This window comes from Geotrypetes seraphini, chromosome 1 (assembly GCF_902459505.1).
Source record: "Geotrypetes seraphini chromosome 1, aGeoSer1.1, whole genome shotgun sequence".
NCBI classification, from domain to species: domain Eukaryota; kingdom Metazoa; phylum Chordata; class Amphibia; order Gymnophiona; family Dermophiidae; genus Geotrypetes; species Geotrypetes seraphini.
The window spans coordinates 255242520-255257701 of NC_047084.1; the positions used below are offsets into that span (position 1 = coordinate 255242520).

Here is a 15182-nt window from a genome sequence, read left to right on the forward strand (position 1 = left end):
ACAAAAGTTAAAATTAATATTCAAGAAAATAGTTGTCAAAGTAACCAATCCTAATAGTACCCAAACAACATTGAAGTTTTATTAATGTAAAATACACAAAAGTTAAGAAAAACAAAAAGCATGAAAAAAATATAAATATAAATATTGATCCGATGACGAATTGACACGTAAAGCTTGGAGCAATGAGATTGTTTTGAGCTCCAAGTGATGCCGCTGAGGATCGTGGTAAAACCTATATGCACTTTAGGGCACTAAAGGGGTGACTTATACAGTAGAAGCACAAATCACCCCCCCCCCCCACCTCAAAAATGTTCAAGATAGAAAAATCTGTAGGCAAAGTCATGTGTGTGTGTGGGATAATAAAGGACTTTTGCTTCTGGAGTTCATGCCACACAAGACAACCATAACCTGGGAGAGTTATACCAACACAATGATCGCTTTGTGGGAATCAATCAAGAAGAAAGGATGAGTAAAACTCACAGCAGGCGTGCTGTTTCTTCATGACAATGCGCCAGTGCATGTCACGACAATCACAGGCTGCCATTCGAGAATGTGGATTTCAGCAGCTGAACCATCCACCCTACAGTCCTGAAATGGCTCCCTTGAATTATTTTCTGTTCTGAGTTTTGAAGAAATATCTCCGTGGACAATGGTTTTCAAGTGATAAAGATGTCTAGGACGTTGTGATGCCCTGGTCTGAAGGTCAAACAGAAGAATTATTTTCAAAGGGGTTAAAGTCAGTTCAGGAAAAGTGGACGAAGTGTTTGGAGCTATCAGGGGACTATATTGAAAAATATAAAGTTTTTGAAAACTCTTTCCTTTCCTTCTGAGTTAGATAAATTTATTGAATGTCCCTCGTATGTGTAGGTTATAGCAATGGAATGTACGTGTATAGTCAGTATTATATCAAACAGGATCTCCTGCAACACATGTCGTTCTCTTAGCCCAGCATCATATGACTCCATCTTAATTTCCTTATCCATAAAGTTTTGCTTGGTGTTCTTCAGTACAATCTTGTAGCAAACACCTGCTTTTTCCACATTGATTTAATTCCCATACTACTATTCTTATGATGTAACTTTTCCAACCAGCTCACTATCAACTTCAGCATTTGAAAGGAGTATTGGTACCATGCCATTCTTTCTCCTTTCAACTTTAAGCACTTGCAGTAGTGCCAATCTGTCCACCCCCTCTTTTTGTACTCTATTCCACCCTTCCACCAATTCTTCAATCTGAATTCTGGTACGTCCCTTACAGATTCAGTAAGTGAGGTGTCCAATATATAGCTGCAATCCAGTACCTGCAGAAAGTAAACATTTTTCTCACCATGTACTCCTCCTACTACTGAGAGAGAGATGGAGCCATCTAAGGTGGCAGTTTCTGTAACTGATCCATGCAGAAGTCTTTCTGATATGTCTTGCATCTTTTTCTTATTTTTTTTGCGATTTCAAGTTCATTTTCGGTGGCTTCAGTGCCATATGACCGCTTGCTGGTGGCCTTCTGCCTGAGGAAAATAAGCATTTTCGTGGAGCTGGACTATTTCGGAGCTTCAGGCTCTTTCATGTAGGGAGTCCTTTCTGCACTTAGCAGACTCGGGAGTTGTTCTCTGTACAGTTCCTTCCTTTCTGCCAAAAGTGTTTTTGGATTTTCATGTCAACCAAAAGGTTCGTTTACCTGCCCTCAGCTCCAAGGGGTTGGTGTGGAAGGATCAAATCTTGAGCAGCTTGGATGAGCAGAGGGTCCTCCTCTACTATTTGGAGAATGCTAATAATTTTCGCTTTTCAGATCATTTTTGTCCTGAAGGCCCAGCCTCGTCGAGGTAGGCCAGTGTCCAAAGTTTCTATTGGATCTGTATGGCCATTTTCTTAATTTAACATGACCCGCAGCGAGTAGCCCCTGGTTTCTCTTGAGGCCCATTCGACCAGAAGTGTGGTCTCATGGGCGAAGACTCGAGCAGTTCTTCAGTCGAGATTTGCAGGGCGGCTACTTGGTATTCACTTCATACCTTTACAAGATTTTACCGAGTGGCTGTAGCAACTTGTTCTGACGCTGAGGGAGGAGCCTGATGCTGGGACTGAGGGAGGAGCCTAAATCTCTGATTGGTCAAGCCAATCAGAGCCTTAGGCTCCTCCCTCAGTATCCTGGATACAGAGGCCAGATTATCTAAAATGTTTAAGGCTCCACCCCTTGGAAGGGGCCTTAGGCGTCTGAACCAATAAGGGCCTTTGTCCCCTCCCTGTCCATCACATGATGCACAGGTGAGGGAAAGACCCATCATTTAGACAAGCGGGCCCAAAGCAGGAGCCAGAGAGCGAGCTTCCTGCTTCCAAAGTTTTAAAAAGGTTTGGGGGAGGTTCAGGGTGGGGAGGCAGGAGGGAGTGGGTATTCCTCCTACCATTTTTTGTGGTTTGGGGGGGGCTGTGGCTCCAGGGTGCTTGGCATGTAGGGGGGGCATGGCATAGGGGTGTTCTGCATGGCAGGAGGGGTTGGGCATCCCTCCTGCCATTTTTGAGGGGTTAGAGGGGGACAGTGGTGGGAGTGGGGACTGCTTTTTTGGGGTTTTTTTTTAAATGGGACAGATTGGACGTGTGTTACACACACAACATCTGTGCCATTAAAAAAAAAAAAAAAAGCCCTAACAGCAGTGACAGGAGGCTGCTTCCCCTGTTACTGCTGTTAGGGCTCTATGCATGTGTCGATTGCTCACTAAGCGATTGATAGGTTATGTTTGCATTCAAATCATTTGCACCTCTGTGCAAATCATTTGCATGCAAACTTGATAGCACATTGATCACTGCTGGATAATCAGCCAGAGAATCGGCCAACAGTGATTGAGCCGGTGTCTTTAATGCATCTAGCCCATAGTGATGCTAAAACATCCAGCCTCTTTGCAAAATCTACTTATAGAGTGCACATTAACCAAGTCACATTTTAATCCCTCATTTTTAACCAAACTTCCTCTCAATGCAATCTTCTTCAAACTCCTAGAATCATTTTCTCCCGCTCTGAGTTTTCCCTTCCAAGAGTTATATTTATCTTTCCCCATAAAATCTCTAGATAATCTAAAGAACAAGTATAAAATTCGATAGGTCTCTTTTCTTTATCTTAATATGCTCAATTTTCCTTCTCTATGCCCCATATTTACCCCTTTCCAACACAACCCCTTCACTCCCCTTCTCATAAGAACATAAGCAGTGCCTCCGCTGGGTCAGACCAGAGGTCCATCATGCCCAGCAGTCTGCACACGCAGTGGCCCAACAGGTCCAGGACCTGAACTGTAATCCTCTATCTATACCCCTCTATCCCCTTTTCCAGCAGGAAATTGTCCAATCCTTTCTTGAACCCCAGTACCATATGCTGCCCTATTACGTCCTCTGGAAGCACATTCCAGATGTCCACCACACGTTGGGTGAAGAAGAACTTCCTAGCATCTCAACTTTTATTAACAGAACACCTGCAATCTATTGTCACCCTCATAACTCTCAATACCTTACATCCGTCAACATAAAATTGAAACAATGAGATACACATACCACCAATAGGAAATATTTTTTCACTCAGAGAATAGTTAAGCTCTGGAATGCTGGATAGCATAGCTGGTTTTAAGAAAGGTTTCGACAAGTTCCTGGAGGAAAAATACATAGTCTGTTATTGAGCAAGACATGGGGGAAGCCAATGCTTGTCCTGTATCGGTAGCATGGAATATTGTTACTCCTTGGGTTTTGGCCAGGTACTAGTGACCTGGATTGGCCAGTGTGAGAACGGGCTACTGAGCTTGATGGACTATTGATCTGACCCAGTAAGGCTATTCTTGTGTTCTTAATCAAGTACACAATTCTGAGATACAAGGATTCTAGGATGAGCTAATATCTTTACTACCCAGTATTTGCTTCCTAGGATACTAAAAAGATGTAAAAGTATGAAGTTTGTATATACCATTTTTGCATTATGGGAAAAAGACTTCTAGTGTGTTGAATTGCAGAAAACATGTTTAAAATCACCTTAATTGAGAAATTAATCTTTCACCATTAATAAGAAACTATATTTATGGTAAGATCTGGGGTAAATGCTGGTCTACAGGAGAGATGGACTGCACCTGAGCACGGCGGGAACAAGACTTCTATCAAACAACGTCAAGAGAGGAATAGAACAGGCTTGAAACTAAGAGGAAGGGGAAAGCCGACAGTCGACCTAGCGTCGATGATTCGGAAGAAGGTATCACGTGATGATACTAAGGGAATGCAAGGCTCGGACGAAACAAAGGACAAATTACAGGAGTCGACTAACCCAGAAGAAGTGGTTAGAAGGAGTGTACCAAAAGAGAAGACACTAAAGACCGAAACACAGGGAAAGGAAATGAAGACACTTAAATGCCAGGATCTAAACTGCATATATACTAATGCAAGGAGCCTAGGAAACAAAATGGGGGAATTAGAAGCCGTGGCCAATGCAGAAGACTTAGACATCATTGGAATCTCTGAAACACGGTGGAATGAGGAAAACAAATGGGATACAGCACTGCCGGGATTTAAGCTCTATCGCCAGGACAGGTCAGGACAGAAAGGAGGTGGAATAGCCCTATACATAAAAGAAACCATACAATCGACAAAAATAGACACAGCGGAGATGACCAACAAGCTGGAATCACTATGGGTTAAAATACCAGGAAGAAAGGGACATGAAATAAAAATGGGCCTATACTATCGCCCACCCGGGCAAACCGGAGATATCGATAAGGAAATGGAAGCCGAGATGAAACAAGAATGCAAAAACGGTTGCACAGTTATTATGGGAGATTTCAACTACCCCGGGATAGACTGGAGTCTTGGAAACTCAAAATGCGCTAGGGAAACAGAATTCCTGGAGGCTACACAAGATTGCTTCATGGAGCAGCTTGTTAGAGAACCGACGAGAGGAAATGCCACTTTGGATCTAATCCTAAATGGATTAATGGGACCAGCAAAGGAAGTGGAAGTAGTGGGACCGTTGGGAAACAGTGACCATAACATGATCAAGTTCAAGGTTGAAGCAGGAATACCAAAAGGAAAGAGAACCATGGCGACAACTTTTAACTTCAGAAAAGGAAACTATGAAGCAATGAAGAAAATGGTAAGGAATAAACTTAGGAACACTTCCAAGAAATGGAGGATGGTAGAACAGGCCTGGTCTTTTTTCAAGGACATGGTGAGCGAGGCGCAAAATCTTTACATCCCCAGATTCAGAAAGGGGAGCAAAAAGAGTCGAATAAAGGACCCGATATGGATGACTAAAATAGTGAAGGAAGCGATAAGTAATAAGAAAAATTCATTCAGGAGATGGAAAAAGGACAAAACTGAAGGAAACTGGATAGAGCACAGGAAGTATCAAAAAGAATGTCACCGTGTGGTTCGAAAAGCTAAAAGAGAGTATGAAGAGAAGTTAGCCAGGGAGACTCGTAATTTCAAACCATTCTTCAGATATGTTAAAGGGAAACAGCCAGCTAGGGAGGAGGTGGGACCGCTGAATGATGGAGTCAGGAAGGGAGTAGTGAAGGAGGAGAAAGAAGTCGCGGAAAGACTGAACATGTTCTTTTCGTCTGTATTTACAAACGAAGACACAACCAACATACCGGAACCTGAGCAATTCTTCAATGGAAATCAAGCAGAAAAATTAACATTCATGGAAGTGAGCCTTGAAGATGTGCGCAGGCAGATAGATAAACTAAAAATAGACAAATCTCCAGGTCCGGACGGAATCCATCCAAGGGTTCTGAAAGAACTAAAGGAGGAGATAGCAGAACTACTGCAGCAAATATGCAATCTATCCCTGAAAACAGGTGTGATCCCGGAGGATTGGAAGACGGCCAACATCACGCCCATCTTTAAAAAGGGATCAAGAGGTGACCCGGGAAACTACAGACCAGTGAGTCTGACCTCGGTTCCCGGAAAAATGGCGGAAGCACTGATAAAAGAAAGCATCGATGATCACTTGGAAAGAAACAAACTTCTTATAACCAGCCAACATGGTTTCTGCAGGGGGAGATCGTGCCTAACCAACTTACTACACTTCTCCAAAAAGCTTTTGACAATGTGCCCCATGAACGATTACTCCGGAAACTGAAGAACCATGGGGTGGACGGAGACGTACATAGATGGATCAGAAACTGGTTGGCAGGTAGGAAACAAAGGGTAGGGTTGAAGGGACACTACTCTGACTGGAGGAGGGTCACGAGTGGTGTTCCGCAGGGCTCGGTGCTCGGGCCACTGTTATTTAATATATTCATAAATGATCTAGAAACAGGGACGAAGTGTGAGATAATAAAATTTGCAGATGACACCAAACTATTTAGGGAAGCTCGGACTAAAGAGGACTGTGAGGAATTGCAAAGGGACTTGAACAAACTAGGAGAATGGGCGACAAAATGGCAAATGAAGTTCAACGTTGAGAAATGTAAAGTATTGCATGTGGGAAGCAGAAACCAGAGGTACAACTATACGATGGGAGGGATGTCATTGAATGAGAGTACCCAAGAAAGGGACTTGGGGGTAATGGTGGACAGGTCAATGAAGCCGACTGCACAGTGCGCAGCGGCCGCTAAGAGAGCGAATAGAATGCTAGGTATAATCAAGAAGGGTATTACAGCCAGGACGAAAGAAGTTATCCTGCCGCTGTATAGGGCGATGGTGCGCCCACACCTGGAATACTGTGTCCAGTTTTGGTCGCCATACCTTAAGAAGGATATGGCGTTACTCGAGAGAGTTCAGAGAAGAGCGACACGTCTGATAAAAGGGATGGAAAACCTTTCATACGCTGAGAGATTGGAGAAACTGGGTCTCTTTTCCCTGGAGAAGAGGAGACTTAGAGGGGATATGATAGAGACTTATAAGATCATGAGGGGCATAGAGAGAGTAGAGAGGGACAGATTCTTCAAACTTTCAAAAAATAAAAGAACAAGAGGCCATTCGGAAAAGTTGAAAGGGGATAGATTCAAAACAAATGCCAGGAAGTTCTTCTTTACCCAACGTGTGGTGGACACTTGGAATGCGCTTCCAGAGGACGTTATAGGGCAGAATACAGTACTGGGATTTAAGAGAGGATTGGACATTTTCCTGCTGGAAAAGGGAATAGAAGGGTATAAATAGAGGATTACTGCTCAGGTCCTGGACCTGTTGGGCCGCCGCGTGAGCGGACTGCTGGGCAAGATGGACCTCAGGTCCGACCCAGCAGAGGCATTGCTTATGTTCTTATGTTCTTAGTTTAAACAGTTCTATGCTAATATAACATAACATAAATCATTATTTTTATACCTCACAAGCCTATCAAATTAAATACCGTGTTTCCCTGAAAATAAGACAGGGTCTTATATTGATTTGTGCTCCAAAAAATGCACCAGGGCTTATTTTCTGAGAATGTCTTATTTTCAGGGAAACACGGTATCTACCCTTGACATTTGCCATGTTATACCTATAGCTCCCATCCCTTTGTGCACCTGAACACCACTGACCCTCCCAACGTGTTATACTTATCCCTCCCTCTCATCCCTTTGTGCATCAGAACACCACCAAGATCATTGATGACATCATCAGTGACATGGCAGAGGGAAGGCCACGAAGCAGCCAGTTCAGAGCGCTTTTAGAGGTTTGAGGTTTTAGAGGTTTGTAAGGCTGGTTGTGGTGCACAAAAGGATGGGAGGGAGGGATCTTAACTAGGGCTTATTTGGGGGATAGGGCTTATATTAGGACCTAACCCGAAAGTCATGCTAGGGCTTATTTTCGGGGGAATAGGGTAGATAAATGTGTGACTTTGAAATTTAGCCATTCCATACATACATTCCATACATACAAAAGTATTTGTGAATAAAAATGAAATATTTTATTTTCTCTCTTCACAGATTTTAAAATATCCACTTCATGCCATTACAGAAATCAAAGAATATCTGATCGATCTCGCATCCAAGGCTGGAATGCACTGGTTGTCAACTCTTACCCCAACTCATCATATCAATGCTCTCATCTTTTTTTTTATCATCAGTAATTTGACAATTGACTTTTTTGCTTTCTTTATCCCATTAGTGATCTTTTATCTGTCCTTTATTTCTATGGTGATTTGTACTCTAAAGGTTTTTCAAGACAGTAAGGCCTGGGAAAATTTCCGCACGCTAACTGACCTGCTGCTTCGTTTTGAGCCAAACCTAGATGTTGAGCAAGCAGAGGTGAACTTTGGTTGGAATCATTTAGAACAATACTTTTATTTTTTAATTTCAGTATTTTTTGTAATATTTTCCTTTCCCATCTGCAGCAAAGATTGGATTCCATGCTCTGAATTGGCCACTATCTCCATATTCTTCATGGTCACTAGTTACATGAGTCTGAGCACATGTGCAGAACCCTACACACGAAGAGCTCTGCTGACTGAAGTGACTGCAGGATTTCTCTCCTTGTTGAGGGCTGTTCCTGAAAATTGGTCCTACCTGAGGTTCTTGGGTAAAACATACTATACCATTCCTTTAGGCCATTTCATAGTGTTAAATGTTAGCATTCCATGCCTCTTGTTTGTCTACTTGTTTTACCTGTTCTTTAGAATGGCACAGTTACGTGATTTTAAAGGGGTATATTGTTATCTAGTTCCATATCTGGTATGTTTCATGTGGTGTGAATTATCTTGGGCAATTCTGTTGGAATCATCTTGCATAGGCCTCATTCGTGCATCTGTTGGATATCTTCTGTTCATATTCGCACTCCCAATTCTAATAGTAGGCATCGCAGTGATGTGCCTTGTCCAGTTCATAAAGTGGTTTATATCATTGGAAGTTACCAAGATTGTGGTAACTCTTCTACTGTGTATTATCCCTTTGCTTCTCAGATGGTGGACAAAAGCAAGTTTCTCTCTGTTGGAGATGATGAAATCTTTATCCAAAAGTTCTATTGTCAAGCTTATTCTGGTGTGGATCACAGCTATAGTAATGTTCTGTTGGATTTATGTTTACCAATATGAAGGAATTAAGATTTACAATTCTACCTTAACATGGCAACAGTATAGTTTCTTATGTGGTCCCCGTGCATGGAAGGAAACAAACATGGCTCGCACCCAGATTTTATGCAGTCATCTAGAAGGACATAGAGTGACCTGGACAGGAAGGTTCAAGTATGCTCGTATTACAGAAATTGAAAATAGTGCAGAGTCAGCCATAAATATCCTCCCGCTTTTTATTGGCGATTGGATGAGATGTTTATATGGTGAGATGTACCCAGTATGTGAGCCACAGGATATTCCCATGCAAGAAGAGGAACTCTGTCGTCTGAAATTTCTCACAAAGCACTCATGCCATATGAAAAAATTTGATCGATACAAATTTGAAATATCAGTGGGCATGCCTCTCAATAGTGCAAATGAAGATAAAACATTGGAAGATGATATAACTAAAGACATTGTACTCAGAGCAAGTAATGAGTTTAAAAAAGTGCTACTTAACTTAAGGCAGGGAAGTATGATTGAATTTAGTACTATCTTGGAAGGTCGCCTTGGCAGTAAATGGCCAGTCTTTGAACTGAAAGCTATAAGTTGCTTAAACTGCATAGCCAAACTTACCCCTGCATCCAGGCATGTGAAAATAGAGCATGACTGGAGACGTACAGTTTATATTGCAGTTCGATTTGTATTTGATTTTTTATTTTTTCCATTCCTTTCAGCTGTGTGAGGTAAATACTAATGAACCTAATCTGGTGTATTCTATAATGTTACCAAAGGTTTGACTTTCAACAGGACTATCTTTAATACTGTGTTCAAAACTGTTTGCTATATTAAAACTTTGCTGCTTTGTTCTGTTTCTCACTAGGAGAGGAGTATAATAGTCTAAGGGATTTTTATGTTTGGTTTGTCAGAGTGGAGAGAGGAACAGTGCATGTCCGTAAGTACCATATATACTCGAATATAAGTCGATCCGAGTATAAGATGAGTTACCCTTCCCCCCCCAAAAGGAGGAAAAATTATGACTCGAATATAAGATTGGGGAGGAGGTTAATATTCATGTGCCCTGCAGGATCTGTGCCCTGCCCCCTCCCCTCTCTCACCTGCCAGGCTCTGCACTCATCCCCCCTCCCTGCCCTGTACCCTGTTTTCCCGATGTCCTGCAGGCCTCCACCGGGCCTGCCATATGACATGGTGAGCCGGAAGAGAAAGGATCCTTCCTGTCTCAGCCAATTCTGCCAATTTGTTTTTTTACCTCCCTCCTGCCTCCCCCCCGCCCCACACATACCTTTTTGAATCCCTGGTGATCTAAATGTGTACCAGGCAGGAGCAAGCTTTCCATTCTCCTGTCCCACGCTGAGCCCCTCCTTGAATGGCTGCTGCAAGTTCTCGTAGTCCTGTGGTGTACCGGGCATGAGTGAGCTTTTCTTGCTCCTGCCCAGCACTGAGCTGCTCACTGAATGGCTGCCACGAGTTGTCATGAGTCCCGTAAGAACTCTGGAAAACCATTCAGCGACTGACTCAGCACCAGGTAGTAGTGCTGCCCGATTTCCGATTCAAATTGATTTGGTTTAAAAAAAAAAAAAAATCTGCCTTGCCGATTCAGTTACCCTTGCCCCCTAAAGCAGGAGCGGCAGCGCTGAGTCTTGCTGGTTTGCCACTGCTGCTTTAGGGGGGAGGATCAGTCGGGAAGTGCTGCCTTGGCCATTTGCAGTGTCCTCTGGCTTCTTCCCTGGCCTCCCTGCTCTTACCTAAAAATAATCGGCAGCTCTGCTGCGATCCTGCCCCTGACCTCAGAGGAGAGGGGCGTGACCATGGTTAAGCGAACATGGTGCTAAGGACGACGGCAGCCAGCAAATCGCTACAACACCGCAATCCTCTCTGCAGGCTGCCAATTATCTTTAGGTAGAGTGGGAGGCCATCAGGGGGAACATGTAGGCCATCAGGGGGGGACCAGGCCTTCAGGGGCTGTGCAGGCCTTGGGGGGGGACAGGCCTTCAGGGGTAGTGCAGTCTTCAGGGGGGGACATCAGGCCTTCGGGGGGACATCAGGCCTTTGGGGGGAGGACATCAGGCTTTTAGGTGGGTACAGCCTTCAGGTGGTGTCAGTCCTTCAGAGGGAGTGCAGGCCTTCAGGGGGGGAGTGCAGCCTTCGGGGGGGGGGGCAGGCTTTCGTGTGTGGGGGAGTGCTGCCTTCAGGGGAGGGGGGCCCTGGTGTAGAAGTACACGGTGGGAGAAAGGGAAGGGAAGTTCAAAGAGATGTATATACCAGACTAGGGGGGGAAGAAATAATGGGTCTAAAAACAGAGGACAGGGAGAGAGATAGTGGACAATGAGATTTAGGGAAGAAAGGGAGAGAAGGACACAAGGGATGGTGTGGAGGGGTGGGTGGGGATAGAGATACTGTATAGGAGGATAGTTGGGAAGAGAAAGGGAGAGCTGATGGACCCTGGGGTGGTGGGGAAGGAGGGAGAGATGCTGGATGAAGGGTAGTTGAGAAAAGGAGAGATGGTGGATCTGTGGATGGTGGGATCCATTGCTGCAGCTGCGGGGATGGAGATGAAAATAAGAAAGATGCCAGACCTCCGGGGGAGGGAAGAGAAATAGAAGGGGAGGACAGAGATGGAAGATGGATGGTTAGCACGGAGAAAGAAGGAGAGCCTGATCAGAAGACAGCCAGAGCCTGGGACCAATATGATTTGAATAATGACCAGACAACAAAAGATAGAAAAAATTATTTTATTTTCTGTTTTGTGATTACAATATGTCAGATTTGAAATGTGTATCCTGCCAGAGCTGGTGTTAGATCGCGAACGTAAGCTGGAATTTAACAGAGAGAAAAAGTCTTTTTGGGTTGTTTATTTTGTTTACACCACAGCACCAGTGTGGGTAGGAGAGATCAAAGGGGGTGAAGAGGCTATAAAATAAACCCACCAGGATGTTTTAAAAAAAACACCCAATTGGGCAGGAAAATCGAATTGAAAAATCGATTCAATAGGCTAAATCGAATCGAAATTTTTTTTTTCCTGAATCGGGCAGCACTACCGGGTAGGAACAAGGAAAGCTCTCATATGCTTGGTACACCACTGGGCTGGGAGAACTCGAAGTGCCATTCAGGGAGGGGCTCAGGGTGGGGTATGAGCGCAGGGGAAGGCAGGAGGGAGGTTTAAAAATTGGCAGAGTCAGCCAAGATGGGAGGGATCCCTCCTCTCTCAGCCAACCCCATCAGCGGAGGCCTGCAACAAGTCCAGGAGGGGGGTGGATGATGGCCTGAATATAAGTCGAGACCCCATTTTTGGGCCATTTATTTGGCCCCCAAATCTCTATTTATATTAGAGTATATATGGTACCTAAATGCATATCCTACACAAAAACATCCTCCCAAGAATAGAGACACTTTTTCTAAAATGCATTTTTTGTCTTGATATATATGGCTTGAGTAGATTAAACTACTCAGTGGTGCAAACACTTATTTTCTGTTCTTAATATGAACAGAGCTGTTTGGTTAGGTGCCTTAAAATATAGTATTGTATTGACAAACTGTATATTGCTTGGGTTTTTTTGTACATTGAGGATGGATTATTCAGTGGTATGTATATAGTAGGAGGTAGGTTGGTCTTATGAGAGATTTTCTGGGAACATTCATTGCTGTAGAAATTTTTGAAGACCTAATGTATATACATCTGTTTTAATTACTTTGCTGAAAATTGTCCAAGATATTGCACAATGTAGTAGAAATTTCATCAAGTTTATGAGGAATTTGTGCCATGTTAAGGATATGCAAGATGTATGTAAGCGGGGGTTCACAAGTAATTGTTAACTGTTTTAAAACATGTCAGTATTTACAAATAGTAATAAGTTATTTTCTTGAATAATGTTGGCTATATTTAAACATGTCAGTGTGGTGAAATCATATTGACACTATTTGAAGAAAAAAAAAAAAAAAGAATTAGTGGTGGTAGAGCCAGACCTGTGGCTCAGGGAGCAGCACAATGCACTCTGGCAATTCAGATTTCTCATCTGATATGGCCAGCGACGCTTGGATGCATATTACAGAGGCTCAAGGAGCAGGATTAGGTAGCAGCCACTTTAATGGTGGTTCCTGTGACCCAGTGAGCAATGGTGAGGGTCATCTCGGAGGAGGTGCTTTTGCCAGTCTAAAGGCCTTTGTGGGTCCCCGTGCTGCCTGCAACATTACCACTTGGAAAGGAAGGCTGAAAACAATTTTGGAGAACAAAGAAGTCATTACAAAAATAAAATGATTGCAGTATCAGAACATAAGTTGTACTATTCAAATACTTTATTCTGTAAACATCCAAGAAAACATGAATCTGTGTCTTTTTAGTATTTCAGCTTCAAAATCAATCTACATGACTTGGATTCAATTTTTATTTTTTTCCTGATTTTCTTTTATGTTTCATTTTAACGCAAACCAAAGAATCTTTCCTTTTTGATGACTTTATTGTGTTCTGCTATGCAGTGTTTGTGCGTCTTTCTATCGATTGCTTTTATCTTTTCGTTTTGGCTTTATTCTTGACTTTGTTTAGAAGATCTTGATACCCTGCTCAAAATTATTTAAGATCCTAGAGTAAGTTGCATAAAACAAAATCAAATATATATAAACACTCTAAAACAGGGCTTCCCAAGTCCGGTACTTGAGATCTACTGGCAGGAAGGTTTTCAGGATATCCACAATGAATATGCATGAGATATTTGCATACCAAGTGCAGGCAAATCTTTCTCATGCATGTTCATTGTGGATATCCTGAAAACCTGTCCTGCCAGTAGATTTCGAGGACTGGACTTAAGCTCTAAAACAATAGTATGCACCAGACTTGTCCAACCTTTTTTTTTTTGTTGTTGGATGCCACATTTTTATATTTTGTAACATTTGATGGGCCAAAATATGCAGTCATATTTTGCTGCATGTTTCATCAAATAGTGGCAAAATATGATGATGCATTGTCCCCTTCCAGCCTTCACCTAGTCTCATTCTCACTCATATAAACCTCCCTCAGCCTTTACACAATCTCTCTTGCTCATGTAACCCTGCCCCCAGCCTTCATCCAGTATCTTTTCAACACAACACTGAAGGAAGCTCTATTTGGCCTGATGCAAATACAATATAAATTAGGAAATCAGACAAAGTGAGATTATATTCTACATACCCAGGTTTAGGCTTGTGCCATTACCTAATTTTATATAAAGAATCAGAAACAGAAGTATGCAGACCAGTGATGTCTCTAAGCACAAATATGTGGGGCCAAGCTAGATCTGAAAGGGGGAAGTTAAAGTGACATTTCTGCACATCATAACCCCCCTTTTCTTCACTTTTAAATTAACACCAACCAATCTTTTATGCATAAAAGAACACCCCCCCCCATCCCAGATAGTTTCAACTACCCAGTAAAACTGCCATTATAATTCATAGAAGAATTTGTTGAATACTGTTATGTGGCTATGAAGTTTGGATTCTGTACAGAATTGGTCAGAATTTCAATATAGACACTGAAGCTCCAGTCCTGTATTACAAACACTGAAGTTTTTTTTTTCTCTTACAACATGCCACTTAAATGGATAGCCTTTCAGGCCTCATACCCCACACTAATTTGATATACCCTTGTCAGGTCCAAAGTTAGGTATGCTGTCCTGTGAAACATCCCTCAAGCCCCAGCTGGGGGGGACCTCTTGAACTCTCCGCTTAATAGTAAGCCCCCCAACCCTTAGGGAAAAACACCTATGTGTATACTCCCCGGCCACACCAAGAGCATGCCTATGAGTCATGGAGTAACGGACAGCTACTGCCATCAGTATAGGGTTACCATATTTGTGAAGCCAAAAAAAAACATATGGCCCTTCCCCTAGGTGGGTGCCTGCTGTGTACAATTGGGGTACAACCTGCTATAATTACACTCTGTGTGACTTGCCTCCATGGCAACCCCCCCCCATCCTTTCTCATGCTGCACCCATAATATATCAGACTTTCAGTTGTGACCATAAAATACTGAGTGGAGTGGACCAAACCTTGAGTTGATAACCATGTGGAAACAACATTAAACAGTCCTCCAACTGTAACAGATCTGAAGCATAAGGGACAATTTCAAATACCAACCAAACACCAAAACAGACTCTGTGGGTTTTATCTCTCTTTCCCGACCATACTTTCCAATTTAGTACTTCTCCCTCCCAACTTTTTAAAAACATTCAGTAAATAGTCACATTTAGCAAACAGCCCCA

At 42.9% G+C, this 15182-nt stretch overlaps 1 protein-coding gene across 5 annotated transcripts in view; it reads left to right on the forward strand.

The window, feature by feature from the left end:
• The window catches only part of WFS1 (wolframin ER transmembrane glycoprotein), a 111075-nt gene extending 101109 nt beyond the window's left edge, over positions 1–9966 (forward strand). For all 5 annotated transcript variants that reach the window (XM_033949687.1, XM_033949697.1, XM_033949677.1 and 2 more), the window contains exon 8: positions 7871–9966. In XM_033949687.1, the coding sequence (XP_033805578.1) occupies positions 7871–9676 (1806 nt within the window). In that variant the 3' untranslated portion in view covers positions 9677–9966. The remainder of the gene's footprint in view (positions 1–7870) is intronic.
• The last annotated feature ends 5216 nt before the right edge of the window (positions 9967–15182 follow it).